A 21,075-nucleotide genomic window follows, 5' to 3' on the forward strand; every position below is an offset into this window, starting at 1 on the left:
TATCACTCTTGGTCTTACCGGCCGATATATTTTCTTCTCGTCCAACATTGCGTTGCAACAAGAAGCTTTGAAACAGTGTCGGCCTTATAGGTATTGGCGACACTGTGCAGACGAGACGATCCTGATTTATGTGGCCGTGTGTATCAAAATGCAGACAGTTACTATCTCGTGTATCGTTAGTTATGCTTCCCACGTCTGCGGTTGGGATACAATGTACATGGACATTGTCATTCTGTATCGGAGTACACAACTAATCATGAAATTGCTGAATGTAGTGTTAAAGGCCATGCTGATTTGGTTACTACTAGTACTAGTATATGGATGACATCCGCTCATGAATTTCTGTCTGCTCCCCCATATAAAAAGAGAAAAGCTTTCGACCAGAATGTAAATCGAAAAATGCAGCTATAAAATGAACAAGTATATGCCGTAAATTGCAAAAAAAATATTGGACACCGATAGTTAGTAATGTCGTAGAATGCCAAAATCAATTCCAAAGGAAAGGACGAAAATGTGAAGAAATTGAAAATGAAGAGTCTATTACTTGTCATACCATATACACTCGTGGTCATTTGTTCAACCTTCATGACCACGTAGATTTTATAATGAAGGCAACTTTTTTGCTAAACTTTTTTTAATTCCCATGCTCGCATCAGTTTTCCCAGTGGATGTCATCCATGTAATCAACTTAACATGGCCTAATAATGCACAGTCGATCTAAGAATGATCTAAATTACATTATTAAATTACATTTTATTTCAAACTGTTCATTCCATAACAACGCTCGAAATGAGTTGACTATTCAAACTTCTACAATTTATCCCAATTTCTCTAAACTTACAGACCAAGAAAAAACTACTAGTATTCTTCTTTTAACTTTTGGAAAAGGTGGGACATTACGTCTTCCATGGTTTACAGAAGAGAAGTCAAACCCTTCAGACATAGTTTTAGACATAGTTCTAGACAGCTATTTACCTTTATCATGTAGACTTTAGTTATTTTATACTCTGCTTCATTGGTCTTTAATGTTTTGTAATTTGCAATTAGCCTCCGGGCACGCATTTGCAATAAACTTTTCATTATTTGGCAAATGATTTGCTGCAGAGGAATGCGATTACGCAAAAACTTACATAATATTTCGCAACAATGTTGCAGGTGAAGACACGCCCCCCTAAAGGTGAAATCACCTGAGTGTTGTTTTTTTTCGTCCCCCAGGATGCACCGCGTCGTCTCGCCCTACTTCATTTCCAAGATGGCGGACAGCGCGAGCGAAATGAGCGAGAGCGAGTCGACAGATGGGGGAGGGAGTAAGGCCACTTCTCCCACCGAGGAGCTCCACAACCGCATCAGTTCTCTCCAGCAGGAGAACAGAGTCCTCAAGATAGAGCTGGAGACCTTCAGGATGCGCTGCAAGGCGCTACAGGAAGAGAACAAGGCGCTACGCAAGGCCAGTGTGTCGATCGTAAGTTGCCCCCGTCTGGGCTCGCTTGTCTTGCTTTGGCTCCCTGAAAACAATTTGTTATTTTGGTCGTGAAGGTGGTTATTCTTAACGATTCGCACGACTGTAGACTCCGAATGTTCCAGAATATACCACAGGAATGAACTACGATCCATATGGATATGCTAATAAGTCGGGAAATGCATGGATATGTGCCCTATGCTCATGACCCTTGAAGAAGAGAGAGAAAAAAATAAAAATGTCCCAGACGGACCATTTGTTTTTGTGTAGGCACGTGATATCTTGTTCGCTCCGTTTTTTTCCCGTCGCCTGACTTTTGTTGTCCTTTCACAAGTCCCTACATGCCACCCAGTCGCAGTGTCAGGTTTTCCCTATGTGTGTGTTCCCTGCATGGAGACACGGGCAAAAATAGAAGACATCTTTTTGGGCAGCCACTGTCGCAGTGGGTGCGTGTGCAGCCAAGTTTAAATTTTTGACAACAAATTATAATCGAACCATTTGCAGCGCTTCTTATAATTTATACAGTCAAGCCTTTAATCTTAATTTGGCTTTGTGATGTCATGGGCGTTTTTGTAGCTTGAAGATGTGCCGTGACAAGATAGGACAGAATTTAGCTGTGTTGTATGAACTTGTATCACATATATTTCAGCAAGTCATATTTGTTAAAAACATACATGTATCGTTAGTGGTATAAACACATACCAATGAATCTAGTATTAGATAGAATGTCTACCATACAAAACACAGCACTCAGTAGACTAGTGTGGCCTACATGATGTACTGACATCCTGAGATTAGGAAAAACTGAAGCAAGCAAATCCAAGGACTGACTATTAAATTTGTATGGCCTTACGCAGTTCTTAAAAAGCCCCATGTACATTCATAATCCATTGTCATCAATCCATTGGCAAATAGTGAATATCAAATCACATTCAAATTTATAGATTCTCTCAATCTCTGGGTTCTAGATTCAAGGAAGGAAAGCAAGACCTCCTTGAATTATAAAAGAGGTCCAAGACATCAATCAGTTTCCTCCCACCCCTTGGAGAATTCCTGTCCCCTGCTTAAAGCTTGTTCATTAGGTTATTTCCAAGATGTCCTCTAGATCTGAGTGTGCTCCATCTGGGCCAAGGAAAAATAATGTTGTGTTTTTGGTTTCAGTCCTGAAAAAACTAGGGTCATCAGAAGGTAGGGATTTTCTGTTGTTTAAAGTTTTTTTTATCAGATTTCAGCTAAAATAATCGAACAAATAAAGTTTAGCAATGCATTGAGGCTGTCTCAAGGACCCATCTACATTTTTGTAGTACCAGGGAGTGTTTGCTTTTGGAGAAATATTTCACCAAAATTCCTGAAGAAAAAATTGCTTCTGAAAATGTGTTACATGACGTTCCAGACTGTCAGAGTGTTGATTAAAATAGTCAGATGTCAGATGGAAAATTTTACATCCTTACCAGCAGTTGATAAAAAAAGGCTAGGGTCGATTAAGAATCCAAAAACACAACGTTATTTTGCTTAGGCCCTACATTATATCTGTCACACACAGATGACGCCATCGCAGATGGAAAATCTGCGGAATTAGGAAATTCCCATGCCTGAATGATCGCGGCTGATTAAACCAATTTGTCTCGTATGCATAATTTTTCCAGTGACGTTGACTCTGCCAAAGACCCTAACATTACTCTACTCTTTTCCTTCCTTTCCCTTTTTCATCGAAAATCATATCTGTTCCTTTATCTCTACTATAACTGAAAAGCGAGAAATTGAATTTATGTAATGATAGCTAGTTTTATTTTGTATATTTCTTTTCATCATGACATGTTTTGTTTTGACCTGTACCCAGTGTGGCAAAAATGTGCAACAAAGGTTGTCATTCATTCATTATATACATGTACATGTAATGCTCATTCTGTTTGCCTATAAACCACTTGACGTTGAGTTTCACATTCTATCAAATCAGAAGAGTCAGGCATTCCAGAATATTCTATAGTCTCCACCAGACTTCTTTTGCTGGGTGAATAAATCGTAGAAATCGGCCTAAAATTTGTTAAAAGGGTATTAATTGGACAGAGAAGATTAATACCCTTTTAAAACCGATTTCTACGATTTATTCACCCCGCAAAAGAAGTCTGGTGGAGACTAAATATTCTATACCCTTCCTCCCAAACTGTGACATTGGTTATTGTATTACAGACTGTCCAGTAAAGGGTGAGTTGAAATATTTCAACTTGACCTTGCAGTGGTTGGCATCTGTCATGTTTTATTGAGTCATAATCTTTATATAAAGTCGATAACATTTTCCATTACGCATATGACTATGATTTGTGATGGGGCAGTGTTTCTTGCAAACGATTACCGTACTGTACTTCCTGTTTCGTGTATAGCTTTTCGTGCCAATCTGTGAAAATAATTGCTTTCAGTATAGACCGAACAATGTCATGTGTATTGATGTAAGATTTCCAGGAAATGGTAATATGTTGCTGTAGTCATATGATATACTGTAAATCACCTTGTGTTCACGGTATGAGAAAAATGGACATGTTTATGGCACTAAGCAATGAACATAATTTGCCGTTTTAATTCTACATAATGCGTCGTAGCTACCCAGAATTTGTATTTGTAAACGTAATCCTGAATTCAGTGTAATACGTTAGCCGGCTCTCAAAATTTAGCGTAGAGCCTATAGATATGTTCGTGGTGGTGGCAGATGCAGCAAAAAAATGGTGGCAAATTATTTGATCACAGTAACTACTACTTAGTGGTACCGAAGTGGCCACGAGAAATAAAAGTATCTCTGAAAAATTGTGAATTATGAAATATATACGCTCTGCTGTATTATACTTATTATTTATATACCACCCCCTAACAGCTGACCGAGACACTCCCAAAACAAAGTTGAGTCACGGCCAGAAATAGATGTTTACCTCATCCATGCCTCAGTCCTTTGTTAAACAAACTGTTAGAATAATCAACCGTTTGAAGAGAGGAGGAACAACATTCCAGTATAGCCACGCAACTTTAACAGAAACGATAGTAAAAGAAAGATGCTATAAGATGTGTTTCAATACTGATCTACTATAATATAAAGACAGGGCTATGTTTGACAGGATTTTTGGCTGGGTTACAAAAAATTTCTTGAATCCTGTATTGCAATGCGCACAGCAATATCATATTCCCCCCATAACACACCCTCTGCAGTGAAGTGTACTTGTCTTCCCGAATAAATTTGATTGTCAGCTAAAATACATCAGCTTGCAGTGATAGAAATCTGGAACTATCCTATCGGTTGTCTGCCTCAAACCCTGATAGCCTGAGTTATTGGTCTCTTGTACAATTAGGTGCTTTTATTTCCCTTCCTTTCCTGTGGCAGTTAGGCCATGTTGATTTGATTATATGGATGACATCCTCTGGAAACGCCAGAATTGATGCGAGCCTGCGAATAAAATATTTGTCAAAAAAGAAGTTACCTTCATTATGATACATGTAGCTATGTGGTAATGTAGGTACTGAACATTTATGATTAAACAAAGAGTACTGGTATGGCAAATAATTTTCATTTCTTCACATTTACTTCTTTGCCTTAGGAATTGATTTTGGCATTCTACGACATTAGTACATAATGTATCATTGTCCAAATTTTTTTTTCTCAATTTGCGGCATATATTTGTTCATTTTGTGGATGCTTTGCACGATTTACAGTATGGTTGAAAACTTTTACTTTGGAAACCAACAAAAATCCCTGCACGTACGGATGTCATCCATATAATCAAATAAATATGGCCTTATTGGGTTGTCTGTACGCCATAGGAGATGACCAGATGTACCTGGATTTTGTGCAATTTACTGCGGTCCTGTAATTTATCTATGTTGTGATTAGAAAGCCCCTTTATTTGTCATATTTATCGTCGGAAATTAGGGGAGGACATTAGCCCCTGAAACAGTGTCATTCTGTCTGGCTCTGAGTCACGTAGTTATAAATTCATGATATACTAGTACGTTTGCTAGGCAATTCAGCCATCTGTGTTGTTAGTATTGCATGTGCATGTACCTCAGGCCACACCAATTTGATTTGTTGGTTCTCTGATTTTTTCAAAATCTGAATCCTTTTTTTTTTTTTGGTAAATCAGAAAGAAATTAAGCAGGCAATTCTAAGAGCTGATTGATTTGATTTGGAGTGGCCTAAGGTGCAAGCACTTTTTATGTACATATGTATGTGGGGAAAGTGAAAAGAGGTTACTTGAAGATGATTTAAATTCCTCCCGAGGAAAATCAAATTTTGTCTGCCAAAATATCAATAATTCACATAAAAATCAATACATTTTGGTCAATAATGTATGCCATTCCAAACTTTTAGATCTTATGATAAAAAAATCTTATCGAAACTCATAGAGTCATACTTTGTGAAATTTCAATTGCTTCCAAAAATTAACATCTGTGTCCATAATATCGAGGGATCACCACAGTCCATAGTATCGCCACCTTGAGAAAAAGAGTGCTTAAAGATATTTTTACCGCAACATACCCTAGGTATGTATATTTGAGGTGTGCAGGAGTGCATACCAAAAGTATGTTGCAGTAAAAATATCTTAAAGCACACTATTTCTCAAGGTGGCGATATTATGGACCCTGGTGATATTATGGACACGGTCGGATGTTTCATGTATTGTTAAGCTGACTCTGAATTTGTCATTGACTCTCTCCTTTTTATTAGCCTGACATTTTTGGCAGCCCTTCCGATAGTTGGCCCAATCAGTCCCTTACAGCGAGAGATTGTGTAACACACAGGCTGCTATACATTTTGTTTGTAAGTAGTGCTGAAAAACTGAACTTATAATTATAACTAATTATTTGCATGTACTTTTAGAAATACAAATTATTTTTATGAGCACAGTTCAACAAAATTTCAACTGACTTGATATTGAAAATACATATAACTTCTTAAGTATAGAAATCTGCATCCCTACATGAACAACTCTAGTGATTGTGTGTGCTCCCCTTAATTGGTTAGCCAGGGGGAAATTGACCTGTAGGTCAGTGACCTTGACAAGATTGAGCACTCAGGTCAAACTGTGCATTGAAGGCATTTTCTGGATATGGCCACTCAGACTCCATTGACTAGACGTCATCCACGCGGCTTTTACCTGTTTTCTGCAATTATGTTTCCAAATGTATCAAAGAGAGAGAAGAAAGGGCAACTAACAGTAGATGATAGGTAGTATATAGTATTGTTATAATGTACAAATTCCTAGCAATTAGCATTAGAATATAGCGTTCCAGTATGCAATACTCTTGTTTTGCATACTGCATGTCCACTTGTGCATTTAGCCCATCTGGGCAAGAACATGCAATAAATTCATATCAATAAATTCATATCAATAAAAGCAAGAAGTTGCTTCTTCAAAACGATGGGTAAAGGTTAGCAAAAAAGCCATGCACTGTTACTTAGATTTTTAGTGCTGGGAAAACTCATTAGCACGGAGGCCAGCCGCCCGTATTATCACCACCAGGACATTTTATGGCTCTCACAGTCACTTCCTGTGGGAGGTCTCATCCTTCTTGTACAAAAATCAATAAGCCACTTAAGAAAGGGGGAGGGAGGTGGACTTTTCCTCTACTTAAGGCCATGTTGATTTGATTATATGGATGACATCTGCACACGCATGAATTTTTTTTTCCCCAAAAAATTTTTGACTATACTGTGAATCGCACAAAGTGAAATTAGAAAATATAGGCCGTGAATTGCAAAAAAGATACTGGAAAGCAACACTAATGTCAGACATATAATGTCAAAATCCATATACCAAAATGCCAAAGGAAGAGGAGAATATGAAGCGAAGAAATGAAAATAAAGAGTCCATTTTTGGCCATATCATGCTCCGTGTGTTTAGTCATTTGTTCAACCTTCATGACCATGTAGATTTCATATCTTTCTTCCTGTTCATCTGTAACTTTTATGGCAAGTTCTTAACAAAGTCTTTTCAGTTTCAATTCTTATACAGTGCATACAAATGGTAGACCTTGAAGTGATTCCTTTTGGATGTAATGAATGAACTTCTGAAGGGGGCCCAGAACTGTGCATGAGATGCAGGATTTGATTATAGACATTAGGTACTGCCAAGGCCTACGTCAGAAGATTCTGGATAACATCTAGGGAGGATTGAAAGCAGGAAATGCTACAACAATTGAGAAAAGAAGCATTGAGTGTAAAGCATGGGCAAACGGTATTTGTTGCTTAGAGATGAACAATGCAAAATTTAAGCGTAGAAAAGATAGCATTACAAATGGAAGATGTTGAGCATTAGTTATTTTGTTAGAGGATGATACTGAGGGTAAAATGGTGAAATGCATTACTTATCTAATAACAGCAATACCCAAATAAAGTAGTAGTGGCTGCACCTGGAAGAAATGAGGTGCGTGCCTGCAAAACTGTTGAATTTCGATCGACTTGAGAAAAATCATCCAGGAAAATAGGAAAGAGATCTTAAAATAAGTACATGTATAGCAAAGATCTTAAAATAAGTACATGTATAGCAACTGTGATAGCAACATAGCAGTGCCATTATTCCACTGTCTGAACTGTATGTCTGTTCAACATGCAAAATTGCATGTTCGGAATATTTTTACAGGCAAATCTGGGTGTTAAGCCCTGTGTAACTTATTGTGTTCCCTCCTCTCCCAGCAAGCCCGTGCTGAGCAGGAAGAGGAGTTCATCAGTAACACTCTCCTGAAGAAGATCCAGTCTCTCAAGAAGGAGAAGGAGAAACTGGCCATGAACTACGAACAGGAGGAAGAGTTCCTGACCAACGATCTGTCACGCAAGCTCATGAAGGTACGAACTGCTCAGTCAGAGGTAACAAGTCTAAAAATTACTATGACCTTCATCACCTACTCTTCTGTCCACCAGCAAGAGTCTTGGCATAACGGAGCAGTCTACAATACTTTGGACGTTACCTCTTGAACACATTTCCGCTACAGCAACGACAAGTCCTCAGTCTCAGGACTTTTAAACAGATCAGTAGGAATAGAACTTCATCTAGTAGGTGTTCTGGATGTTATATTTATGAATATTATTGTTTTATATATAACTGTATTTGTTGTGTGTACAAAATCCAGTTTTGCTGACCAGAAATTACATTGGATGCCTTTAAGGATCTATAGAGAAGTCTATAGACCACCTGTCCAGTTAGACCAGATTTTATTGGACCCTGAGTGCAGTTCTTGTGCAGTTTTAGCTGTATTTACTCTGTAGTTGACTCTAACTAACATGAACATGAAGAGTTGATTGACATTGTCCTGTGGTTGAGTCCCCAGCTGTGTGGTTTCCTGCAGAGCTGGTTTGGCGGAAGCTGGTGGTTTGCCTGTGTGTCGTGTGGAATGTGAGGGATGTGGTGTGACTGTAGCTCAACTGCAGGGCAGGAAGTGTTGGGACAACAAGCATGATTCTCTTCTTCCTGCAGGCTACAGAAATGTCACTCAAGTTTAGCCTCTACCAGGCTTGGGGAGGCGGCTGGAAAGAGTAGAAATCGGCCAAATAGAGAGATATTAGCATGCCAAGGCAGTTTGTCCGTTGAGAGAACATTTGCGAACTGTTCTCTCAACGGACAAACTCCCTTGGCATGCTCATCTCTCTATTTGGCCGATTTCTACTCTTTCCAGCCGCCTCCCCAAGCCTGGTAGAGGCTAACTCAAGTTAACACACTGCTGGCATTGAATTTGGACAGACACTGTGAATTTAGAAAACCTAGTGAAACCCAGAAAACCTGTTTTTTTTCTTTTGGCAACTACTATAATCCACTGTAGCTCACGGTAGGAAAAGTTCACAGTCTGAGAAAAATGGAGAATGTTCTCAGAACTATATGTTCGCGGTGGTGAATGGTACAGAAAAAAGAAAGTCGGTAAATTATTTGTTAACAGCAGGCTTTTAGCTAGGGGGTATCCAGGGTGTCTTTTGGACGCCCTGTACTGAAAATGATAAGAAATTGGACGCCCTACTTTTTGGTAGGACACCCTAAAGACGCCCTGTTTTTTCCACTCCCAACCCCTGCCATGCACACATGCCTCCCTTCAGCCTTACTATAAATACAAAAATGATGGTTTACTGAAGGAAAAAAACTCAAAATGCAGAAAGTAGTGTTTGAGAGCATTATGAATTTTAAAAAAGCCCCCCTAAAAAGCCTGCGCACCGCGCGTCTTCACCGTGCATAGCATACAAGAAAAAAATATGGACACCCACCAAAAAAATCCTAGCTAAAAGCCTGGTTAACAGTAATGATAAGTTCGCAGTTCAGAATTCGAAGTGACCGTGAAAACCGTAAACATAAAGTACTGTGAAAAAGTCAGGAATTAAAGTAATTGTTACTGAACATATTACAGTAAAGCTTAATAATTTGTCACTTGAGGTCCAGATTAACAAACTCTTGAAGAATTGTTTGCGCTTGCATTTATGTTTAGCTGCGTGAAGAGTAGGTGCAACTCGAACAGACCCTGGAGTTCCAGTTTAACAAACTCAGAGGAAAATTGTTTGTGTTTATGTTTATGTGTTTGTTTGTCGTTGTTGTTTAGCTGCGTGAAGAGAAGGTCCAGCTGGAACAGACCCTGGAGCAGGAGCAGGAGTTCCAGGTTAACAAACTCATGAGGAAGATCGAGAAGCTTGAAAATGAGATCCACCAGAAGCAAAACAACTTGGAACAGGTCAGACCCCGCAACAGTTGTACTATCATTACAATGGAATGAGCTTTGCTATTTAAACATTAAGGGGGAACATGATTCTTACATAGCTTTTACAATGACAGCGCTGAGACTTCAAAATTGGATTAATATTTTAGTGATCCTTGATTTAATGATTGGAATATAATGCAGAGTGGTAAAGTACGGTTTTAAAGACAACAAAACACACGTACATAGCTTTTGAAAATAGTTCTCCATATGAAATTTTGTTGGCCAATCTGTCAAAGTGTTGGTTGCTGATTGATCTCTAGTGGTATCTAGTGGAATTGGTGTAACAAGACGTTTGACTTTTGCAGCTGCGTCGTGAGAAGGTGGAATTAGAGAACACCCTGGAACAGGAGCAGGAGGCTCTGGTCAACCGGCTGTGGAAACGCATGGACAGACTGGAGGCAGAGAAAAGGTCAGGATATAGTATAAGAAGGTTCTTTATTTGATTCAAAGCTCATCTGTATTGGTAGAATCCATAATGGTAAAGTTTAAACTTTGTTGTAACACATACAAGAACTCACAGATTCTGTCTTCTGGTCTCTTTCGATTCACTCCTGACGTCATCATGCTTCCTGAGCTGGGTATGACTGCCTTTCGGCGTAACACACCTGCTTTGCAGTACTAAATGTTACACCGAATATTTGCCTATTTAACTCTAAACAAATCTTTAAAGCTCTATTGATGAGAGCCCTAATGTACTTTTGCTGGCAGCGAGTTCCACTCTATGAATAATGCGATAGTTCTAGGAAAATCAAATTTTGGTTGATACATAACTTGTTGGTACTTGAAAGCATGACTATTTCTTGCTCTTTTCTGGGCTGGTATTAGGTACTTATTACATCCGCCAGTTCAAACTTATTCTACGGGCCAGTTTTGACTGTATGTAAATGTTTTGGTGTTTGATATTCCCCAGACTGCTGCAGGAGAGGCTGGACCAGCCTGTGTCGGCGCCGCCTTCACCGCGAGAACTGACGGAGGGTGACACGGCACAGAACCTGACCATGCACGTACAGTACCTGCGTAACGAGGTGTCCAAGCTCAGGAGACAACTGGAGCTCGCACAGCAAGAACGTAAGTAGAATTGGCAGAAATCTCAGAACCTGAACTTATCCAGAATTCTAGAGAGTTCTGGGAAGCTGAGCCAAGTTCCCAGAATTCTGGCTCAGATTTCCAGAACCAGAAAGTTCACAGAATTCTCCAGAATTCCAGCAAAATTCTGAAGAATCTGCTTGTTCCTTGAGATGTCTAATCGCAACCTACTTATTCATTACCCATTCATATCATACTTACAAATATCAATTCATTTAGTTATCGGTAAATCTATTTTTAAATGATTAAGGGTTTCCGGAGTGTTTGTCTGGAATTATAATGGGGCCTGTTACATATATGTGCAATGTACAGAAGTCATGTCTGATCTCCCCATGTACATTTATACAGATGCGAGAAGATGGCTCACTACGTAGCGGAGGAGAAACAGATTAAGGATTAATATGAGTGATATCCTTAGGGTGTTAGCCACACTAACTCTTGTTTAGTTTAGTGGGTTATTGCTGAAGTATTGTGTGATCTCCCATGTACGTCCAGATGCGGAGAAGATGGCTCACTACGTAGCTGAGGAGAAGCAGATAAAGGAGGAGAACGTGAGGCTGCAGAGGAAGCTGCTGAGGGAGATGGAGAGAAGAGAGGCGCTGAGCAGACAACTGTCGGAGAGTGAGTCCAGTCTGGAGATGGACGAGGAGAGGTCAGATTCTTGATTTGATTTTTTGAAATTGCAAAAGTGCAATTCACGTGGGACACAGACAGCTGCTGCTGGTGTTGTGTCCCAAACATAGAAACAAATACAGGACAGACAATACTCATTTTCACTTGAGTTAAGTGGGAAAAGTTGTGTAAAGTGCCTTTCCAAGGGCACAAGATCGGTGGCATGTCAGGACTCAAACCAGGAACCCTTTTGGTTCTGAGTAGAGCTCTCTGCCGTTCCGCCAGACAACCCCACTAACAAGTTTAAAGGCACTGAATGAAGAGACTCTTTTTTACACATTGCGAGTAAATCTAACCACTCCCGGGTCTCATTCTTCCCTCGAACCATCAAAGAGTGGAACAAACTTCAGCCTGGTGTAGCGGAGGAAGGGTCTCTCTCCAGTTCCTCCTCTAGATGGACTTGGATGAAACTTGGACCTGAACCAGTACTCACCCCTAATTGTAATGTTTGTTGTGTTTCAGGGCCTTTAATGAGATGGCATCCCACGGTGGGATCCGACCGCGTACGGTGTCCAGCCCCATCCCCTACTCCCCCTCCTCCAGCCGCTCCATGTCACCAGGTGGGAATGAAGGACAAAGTAGGAGACCTCTCACGTTTGTCTTCACAAGCACGTCGGCAGAACGTACTCCGCCTGCGCATAACCCTGGATTTTCGAGTTTTTAGTTGGATTTTTGGTCAACGTTGCATCAGAATTTTCCTGTTGCAGAGGATATCTTTTCTGACACAACATTTGGAAACTACTGTCGAAATGCTAACCTTATATGAGCGAATACAACCTTATATGAGACATTCTGCCGAAGTGCTATGTACAATACATTACGGGTTTTGCCCAGGTGCAGTGCGTTCTGCTGACGTTTGTCTTCACACTTGTGATCTGTGGACACTTCTTCCCAACTAAACATTCTCCATCGTTCATGAAACTTCATGGTCATGAAGCCAAACATATCAAAAATGTGTTTTAAAGTTGAAGCTACATGTAGCTGTTGTTCCCACAGAAGAGAGAAATGTTCTCACCTTTAGCTTTCGAACCAGTCACTCTGGTCTTCTTCAGTAGACTGACCCAGTGAGACTTGTCACATGGCTTCTCTGAAGTGTGACGTCAACACTGGGTCAAAGGCATCCGGAAAATAATGTCAGCCCCCGTAGCAGTTGAGAGATTGGTTCTGATGTCGATAACCGACATCGTTTACCAGATACCTTTGACCCAGTGTTGTCACACTTCAGAGAAGCCAATTTTACCTAGTAAATTAAGTCATTCTGTCAATGAAAAAAATTGGAAAAACTGCCCACAGATCATAAACTGCTGCACACTTTTCATGTCTTTTTACTACTTGATTATTTTTCTCTATACAAAGCATCTATGTAGTTAATATGTATTCTGGACTTGCACACATGCGCAATACACATAATTGCAAGTTATGTACAAACAAATATGCAACCACAGCTATAGTCACGCTAGTCAAGGCAGAAAAGAATAAGAAATAGTCATGCCTTCAAGTACCAAAGTAATCAACCAAGGATTGAGGCGTTCAAAACTCATTCTCTTAGAACTATCACAGAGTGAAACTCGCTGTCACCAAGTACAATTGGAGCATTATCATTAGATAGCTTTAAACAATGAGTTAGATGTTGAAGAGTTAGGTGTAACAAGTCATTTCATGAAGCCAGCTGCATGCCTGCGAAACTGGTGTGTTGCGCCAAGGGGCGGTTATACCAGCTATACAGATACAGAAGCTGGTGTGTTACGCCGAAGGGCGGTTATACCGGCTATACAGATACAGAAGCTGGTGTGTTACGCCAAAGGGCGGTTATACCGGCTATACAGATACAGAAGCTGATGTGTTACACCGAAGGGCGGTTATACCGGCTATACAGATACAGAAGCTGGTGTGTTACGCCAAAGGGCGGTTATACCGGCTATACAGATACAGAAGCTGATGTGTTACACCGAAGGGCGGTTATACCGGCTATACAGATACAGAAGCTGGTGTGTTATGCCGAAAGGCGGTTATACCGGCTATACAGATACAGAACATCAGAAGGCAGTGCTCCCTTTATTCAGATGTTTGATACTATTTTTGCGTTTGTCTCCCCTCTAGGTGCGACGTTCAGCCACTCTCCGTTCGGGCCCCCCTCCCCACTCAGCCGCTGCTCTTCCTCCAGCTGTAGTTTCCAGTCTACTCCCAGCATGCACTTCACCAGCATGTCACCACCTCTGGTAAGTCATAGAAAACACGTCGGCACAACTTACTGCACCTGAGCGAAACCCATAATGTATTGTGCATAGCAGTGCACCAGCTTCAAAAATTCGAATAACGGGTTCAGACTTTGGAATTCTTTTTCTTCAAACACATAGGATCAATGACCTGGACCAGACGTCTTTCACCATGGTAACTGGTGCTGCAACAGACACCTTGTGGTATTGGATTACATTATGTAGCAGGGCAATGCTATAGGGCTGGTCACCATATATACATACATCTTGTACATTTTGTATATGACTGTTTGAAAAGAATAAACAGAGCAGTAGTTTATTAGGCTACACTACATGTATGTGAAGGTAGTATTATGCAAATGTTACCTTTCTAGTCTATATTAATTCTATAACACAAAATACTGACTGTTTTCCAGCGGCCAGCCAGCAGACCTTCTTCCATTAGTAGCCCTGACAAGGGATTTGCCAAGCCTGCCTCCCCTCTACATAGTGGTTCGCTCCAGCCATATGCACTCCAACATGGCCGCCGCTGTGGTTTGTACAAATGTAAATTAATGTTCAGCTTAGTGATGTATAACTGTTGCCTTCCACAATGAAGATGAAAACCCTAGAAATGTGATGTTGCTTCACAACTGAGTCTCTAGCTATAGGATACCCTTGACAAATGCTTTGGACTGGTAGATGTTCAGTTCGTTAGATTTAACGAGAGACTTGAAAGGGTTATACAGAAAGAAAACACTGTATCTTGGTGACTTAGACAACGTAAATTTGTAGCCATTTGATTGGAGAGAAGAGTTATTTTTTCTTTGCTGGCTAATCTTTTGTAAATGCTGTTGGAAAGAAATGTAAAAGCTATTATTCCTAAGTATGTGGTATTGATTTAAAGTTTATATATAGTATGACTTGGTGCTGAGTTGGACTAAGGCTATACTGCTGCTGTATTCTTTATTACTTTCCACAAAGAAGCCACAAAGTTTTTTCTATCTTTTCATTTCTAGATTTTGTTGCTTTTGCAGTTAGACTGATAGATACTTGCTGCCTTTGTTTCAAATGCTTGAATGTGACGTGCGAAAGATTCGAGGCTTGATGTTTGAAGTTACATGTAGATGGCAGTGTAAGCTTGTTACTTTTTTGTTTAGTGTGTATCTGAGGATGTTACCTTGGTTTTTAGGGCGTTAATTTTGTGTTAAATTCCCAAGTTTTGGTAACCACCATCTACAATGTACTGGCTTCTTGTGACAATGACTATTCTGGTTATATTAGTACTACACTATACACTGAATTTTCATTGTACATGTACTTTAATATGACAAGGTTTACAGCTTTGAAACCCTGGTTTGCAACCCTAAACCTTGGGAAATCCCTGTGTCCACAACTTTAATTTGCTTTAATTGTCTTCATTGTTTTCTATAAAATTGTGTCTGGAAATTTAAGAAAAAAGTGTGTAACAGCTGTGCAAGCTTATTTAGTACAATGATTTGCAATTATGGTAGTTTGTTGGTTGGTTGACAAGCTTTGCTCAGTTTGTTTTGTAGATACATGTACATGTAAGTATACTGTAAAAGAATCTATCTGATAATTATGTATTGCATGGTGGAGTGTACTGAAAAGTAAAAACCATGCAGCTTTCCGTCAAGTCAGACCTACAATGTATAATGACGCTTCATCACTTGAAATGTGATGAAAATAAATTGTCATTCCAAGTTTGAATCATTTATTTTAAAAATCCTTCAGTAATTTTTTCGCAACAACTTTTCCTCCATACTGATTTATCTTTGCAAAACATGCCCCACAGAAAGGTGAATTTCAAAGAGAAATATCATGTAAATTTTGTATTTTTTGTTGTAAGTTTGAGGTGTCTACTCTTCTTTCTTCCAACTTTAGAATGTTTGCCATGAAAGTCTGTTGTTCAGGACACACACTGACGTGAGCGTTTTTGTCTCTAGCTTAGGTCACACCAATTTAATAAATTGGTTCTCTGATTCGTTTCTTTGCTTTTTTCCTTATTCAAAAAAAGCAACATTTTAGGTTCTGAATCAACTCCAAACTGCTCATATTTTGGCCCCAAGTCCTTGTCTTCTTAGTCGACTTTTTCCATCTATCAATGCAGTGGATTTATTAAAAGTTCAAAATTCATTGCATGAATTATAATCCAGCAACCCCAGCCTAAGTATGTTGACTTCATGGCTCCTATCATATTTAGGGCTATTGTGGGATGCCTACGCATATTTCACCCCACTGTTGCTTCACATTTTTTCTGAAAAAAAAAATCTGAGAACCAACAAATCAAATTGGTGTGGCCTTGGAAATATGTCATCTTTATGATACCTTAACAGCTGTAAAATGCAAGTGGTGTATTCTAGTAGCAAGCTGGTATTCTTAAACACACTTAGTGCTGCAGGAGACTTGGAAACTTGTTTCTGGGTCTATTGCAAAACTCAAATTCGTTCAGAGTCATCAAAATACAATGTAGATTCAAGACTGTTGCAATGAAGCTTATCTAAGCACGTCGGCAGAACGTACTACACCTGCGCGAAACCCATAATGTATTATACATAGCACTTCGGCAGAACGTCTCATATAAGGTTGTATTTGCGCATATAAGGTTACCATTCCGTCTGTAGTTTCGATATGTTGTGTCGGAAAAGATATCTTCTGCAACAGGCAAAATTCTAATGCAACGTTGACCAAAAATCCACCGAAAAACATGAAAATACAGGGTTCTGCGCAGGCGCAGTACGTTCTGCCGACATACTGCTTATCTAGCTATTGCTCAACACTCCATATCTAGCCCTGTATACAGTAGTGAATTGTATATTTAGATGATTGGCAAAATTTAAATCCAACTCCAATATTGCCTTGCACTGTGCTACACTGTAACAGGTAAAAATATATATACGTATACATGCTAACAACTACAAGTACTGGGACAGTCTACATTTAGTAAGTACTGGGACAGTCTACATTTAGTAAGTACTGAAACAGTCTACATTTAGTAAGCAGTTTTAGGATTGAGACTTAATAAACTGTCACAGAATTTCACTACTGAAACCAGTTAATACACAGCCAGAAAGCAGCAGAAACAATGACACTTAAATATGGTAACTCAGTTCTCTCAGAGCTTGGGAGCTGTTTAAGTAGTACCAAAATACAAGCTATTATGGAAATATCAATGTATAAAGACAATATGACGTTTACTTGTAAGGTGTTAAAGCCTGTTGTTATAGGCTGTTGTGGACATTGTAATGTTTTGTTTCTTTTGCATAAAAGGAGTCAAGAAAGAAGACAGAAATGAAAGAAGCACACAATATGTTGATACAATCTTAAACTTGGTTTGTATGTTTCACTTTTGACTTGATTGAAATCCTGTGACCAACAGATACCTAAAAATATTTCAACATCATGTAAGAATGGAGTTTGAGTTGACATGTAGTCAGTAGTCAGATTGATACATGAGACACTGATCATCAAAATGGGAACTTTATCTCTTCAATAGTGGATGCTACATGTACTGTGTAACTCCAGACGTAACTAGAAATAATATTGCTTTACCATACATGTATGCAGTGGCTGCTCTGACGAAAATCTATGTAGAACTTAATGTAAGGTTGAACTTAGCGTGAATCTGCATTTTTGTGACAACAGTTACATGTAGACTTCATTTCTATTCTTTTTTTCAGTAGTGCTAACTGTACTGAAACTTTGGCCAAACAGATCTAACTGGTATAGGATGATGCAGCAACAAAGTATTGAGCATCTCATTTGTATGTGCTGACTTGTAAAATAGTAGGGAAACTTATCTAAAGGCATTTAACATTGAAAGTTGGAACAGTTGTTGACTATGCTTGGTGAACAGCATTTATGGAAACTGTAGAATTATAGATAAAGAAACAACACAACTAAGTAGAACAGCTGTGATCAACATGGAGATTTAGTCATGGATTGAATATTCGGTGACAAACTATGCTAAGTAAGAAGGCATAAATGAAAGAATATTATGTACAGTGAAAATATTGTGGTGTTTCATTAGATGCAGAGAGAGGTAAAGAATATAAATGTTGCTAGTTGTGGTAAATATCATATTGGTGTGTGAGAGAGAATGCTTCCAAATGGTTGAATGGAAAAAAAAAGATGTTATTTCATCAGAGTTATTTCAAAGTGAGACTTGTTGATCTATGTACAGAGAGGAACTGGGTTTATGCTGTTTTGTTTGGCAAAATAAGCCTGTTGCAAATTAAACTCTTTGATGCTGAAAATATTTGTGTTATGGGCTTTTATTGAAGTTTCAAGTTTATTTATTTTACCATGGCATACCTCAAATCAGGTGATCTGATTTTCAGGTATCCCTGGGCACACATTAAAAATTACATGACACAAATTGAACACAACAATATACAAATAACGTTACAAACATTTACATGTACAAAACAGTCTCAGTATAGGCAAATTTCATCTGCGGTCATCTACAGTCCATTTTTTAAATGCTGAAGTTGCTGTCAGTTGCCGCTGATCAGCAGCAAGACTGTTCCTCAGTACAGGCCCTCGGTACTGCAGGCTGCCCTTGAAGGTTTCCACATGTGGTTTAGGAGTGTCCAGCATGTGAGGGTCGAAGCTGTAGAGCTTTTATTGGAGGGATGTAGCCTGTTAATGATTGTGTGATCACCCATGGCCATATGTCACTCTAGACTTTTCCAAGTTAGGCCATGTTAATTTGAATACGTATATGGATAATATCGTCTGGGAACCCCAAAACTGATGCGAGCAAATAAAAAGTTTGGCAAAAAATGTTGCCTTCATTATGAAATCTATGTGGTCATGAAGGTGGAATAGAGAGTATGGTATGGAAAATACTAGACTCTTCATTTTAATTTCTTCACATTTTCATCTTTTCCTTTGGCATTCTACAACAGTAGTATCTTTTTGCAATTTATAATTTGCATATTTTTACATCCATATACAATGTAATGAAATCACGATGGCCCAATGGAGAACACTACTGCGCTTGCTGCATTGTTCATGTTCGCCGCTTGATGTCGCTGTTGGATAAGGCATGTTTTGAAGGCCGAAGAACGCCGACACTCACCCAGTAGAAATCGTGGATCATCAAGTTATCAACATCATGCATTTTGAATCTATAACAGCATAGTTGTGAAAACAAACTGAATGGCCTGATTTTATAACAAATTTTCTTCTGCTTTTTCGTTTTCGTTTTATAGCTCTCTAATTATGTACCTCTTTCCTTAATACTACACGTACACTATCACGGTATACAAATATTGGTAGTTAAATTTCACAAAGTACACTTTGACTTTGAAAGTTTGAGTTCGACTTTGTTTCATTCTTTTTTTCTGACAGTGACAGCAACTTAACGTAACGTCATGTTTTCAAATTCGTTAATGATGCTTTTGTCATTTCACCCCTGGTAGTGAAATCGAAAACGAGAAAGCATACACTACAGACTTTTTTTTATTTTTGTCCGGAAAACATGATACACAGCTGTCTCTCAATGTCTGAAGTGCGCCTTGCACCTTTTATGTGCCCGGCTCCAATTATTACGGCACCTTATTTGTGCGAGAATAACCCGACTGGGTGTTGGAAGCACTTTCTTGTTTGAACGTTGAACAAACTGTTGACACAGCTGTGGGGAGGAGTGCCGCGCGGCACCGGGCTGGTAGCCTCTACCAGGCACCGCGGATCGCTGGAAATAAAGGGATAGTATACCAGAGAAGATCCAGGGCCATAGAAGATCCAATTTGCGACCCACGGAGTCTGTGCAATAAAATATTCAAAAGTAACAGTGCTGTGTGAGATCAACTAAAATACTGGTTTGTACTAGACAAGACAACAGCGAGAAAAGTATAAATAACTAACAGTGTTGTGGGAGACTAAAATGCTAATAAAGGCGAGAAATATATATATAACTCATATAAGTAAAGTGCTGTGTGAGACCGACTGAAGTACAGTGGGACATAAAGGAGTAGTAGACCTTCTCACACATTCCTTCCAAATCTCTGAAGTTAACATACTGCTGGGAATGTACGAAAGCGATACAAAAGTCTGGAAAGCAAGTCCTGTGAGCTTCTTTGGCCCTGGATCTTCTCTGGTATACTCATGATCCCTTTATTTCGGCCAATTTCTACTATTTTTCCAGCGATCCGCGGTGCCTGGTAGAGGCTAGGCTGAGGGTCTGCATGCCCTTTTTCGTTAACCGTTATGGGCTATTTTAATTCACCGTTAATCGTTGCCGGCCTGCTCTAATTCAACGTTAAGCGTTATCGGTATATTCTTCGTGAAGCGTTATTGGTCCTTTTAATTCAACGTAAAACGTTATTTGTCATCCTAAATTCAGCGTTAAGCGTTAATGAATAATTCTTCGTTACGCCTAATTTTGCCTTTCAAAGTGCAGGAAAATGTGTCATTGAAGGTTTAAAAATACAAAATTTCCCGGGGGAGAATGCTCCCGGACCCCCCTACATTGCTCGCGCCTTTGGCGCTCGACTCGCGCTTCTGCGCTCGGTCCCTTCGGCTCCGAGCCAGAACCAGCTTTCCCGTCAATTTCCGGAAGTTTGCGGAGAGTTACAGATTTTTTTAACGAATCCATCAACGTTAACCTTGACAGGCAAATTAACAAAATCTTGAGTAAAAACATGTAAACATCAGAAGGACCGACAACACACTCTCAACACCATGATTTGCCTCTCAAAATGCGGTAAATTGCGTTTTTGAAGGCTTAAAAATCCTAAATTTCCCGGGGGAGCATCCCCCCGGACCCCCTAGATTACGAGCGCCCTCTCAAAATCCTAAACTGAAAACATGCAAGCTGGCCGACGTCGACTCGGACTCACCTTTATTTGTGGACGCACTCGGGGACCAGGGCAGGTGGGAAACACAGGGAACACATACCTTAAATGCATGCTATATTACATG

At 39.5% G+C, this 21,075-nt stretch overlaps 1 protein-coding gene across 2 annotated transcripts; it reads left to right on the forward strand.

The window, feature by feature from the left end:
• Positions 1-1,216: 1,216 nt before the first annotated feature.
• LOC109466831 (coiled-coil domain-containing protein 6-like) lies at positions 1,217-15,779 on the forward strand. 2 transcript variants are annotated; one of them, XM_019764674.1, is made up of 9 exons: positions 1,217-1,462; positions 8,136-8,285; positions 10,019-10,147; positions 10,480-10,583; positions 11,085-11,242; positions 11,756-11,912; positions 12,395-12,492; positions 14,033-14,151; positions 14,565-15,779. In XM_019764674.1, the coding sequence occupies exons 1-9, from the start codon at positions 1,217-1,219 to the stop codon at positions 14,742-14,744; spliced, it is 1,341 nt and encodes a 446-aa protein (XP_019620233.1). In that variant the 3' UTR covers positions 14,745-15,779. The 2 variants fall into 2 exon arrangements, with proteins under 2 accessions (XP_019620233.1, XP_019620234.1); XM_019764675.1 differs by having other exon boundaries at positions 1,228-1,462; positions 12,395-12,510.
• Positions 15,780-21,075: the final 5,296 nt, after the last annotated feature.

The sequence above is a fragment of the Branchiostoma belcheri genome, unplaced genomic scaffold, assembly GCF_001625305.1.
Source record: "Branchiostoma belcheri isolate BF01 breed outbred unplaced genomic scaffold, Haploidv18h27 scaffold17, whole genome shotgun sequence".
NCBI lineage: Eukaryota > Metazoa > Chordata > Leptocardii > Amphioxiformes > Branchiostomatidae > Branchiostoma > Branchiostoma belcheri.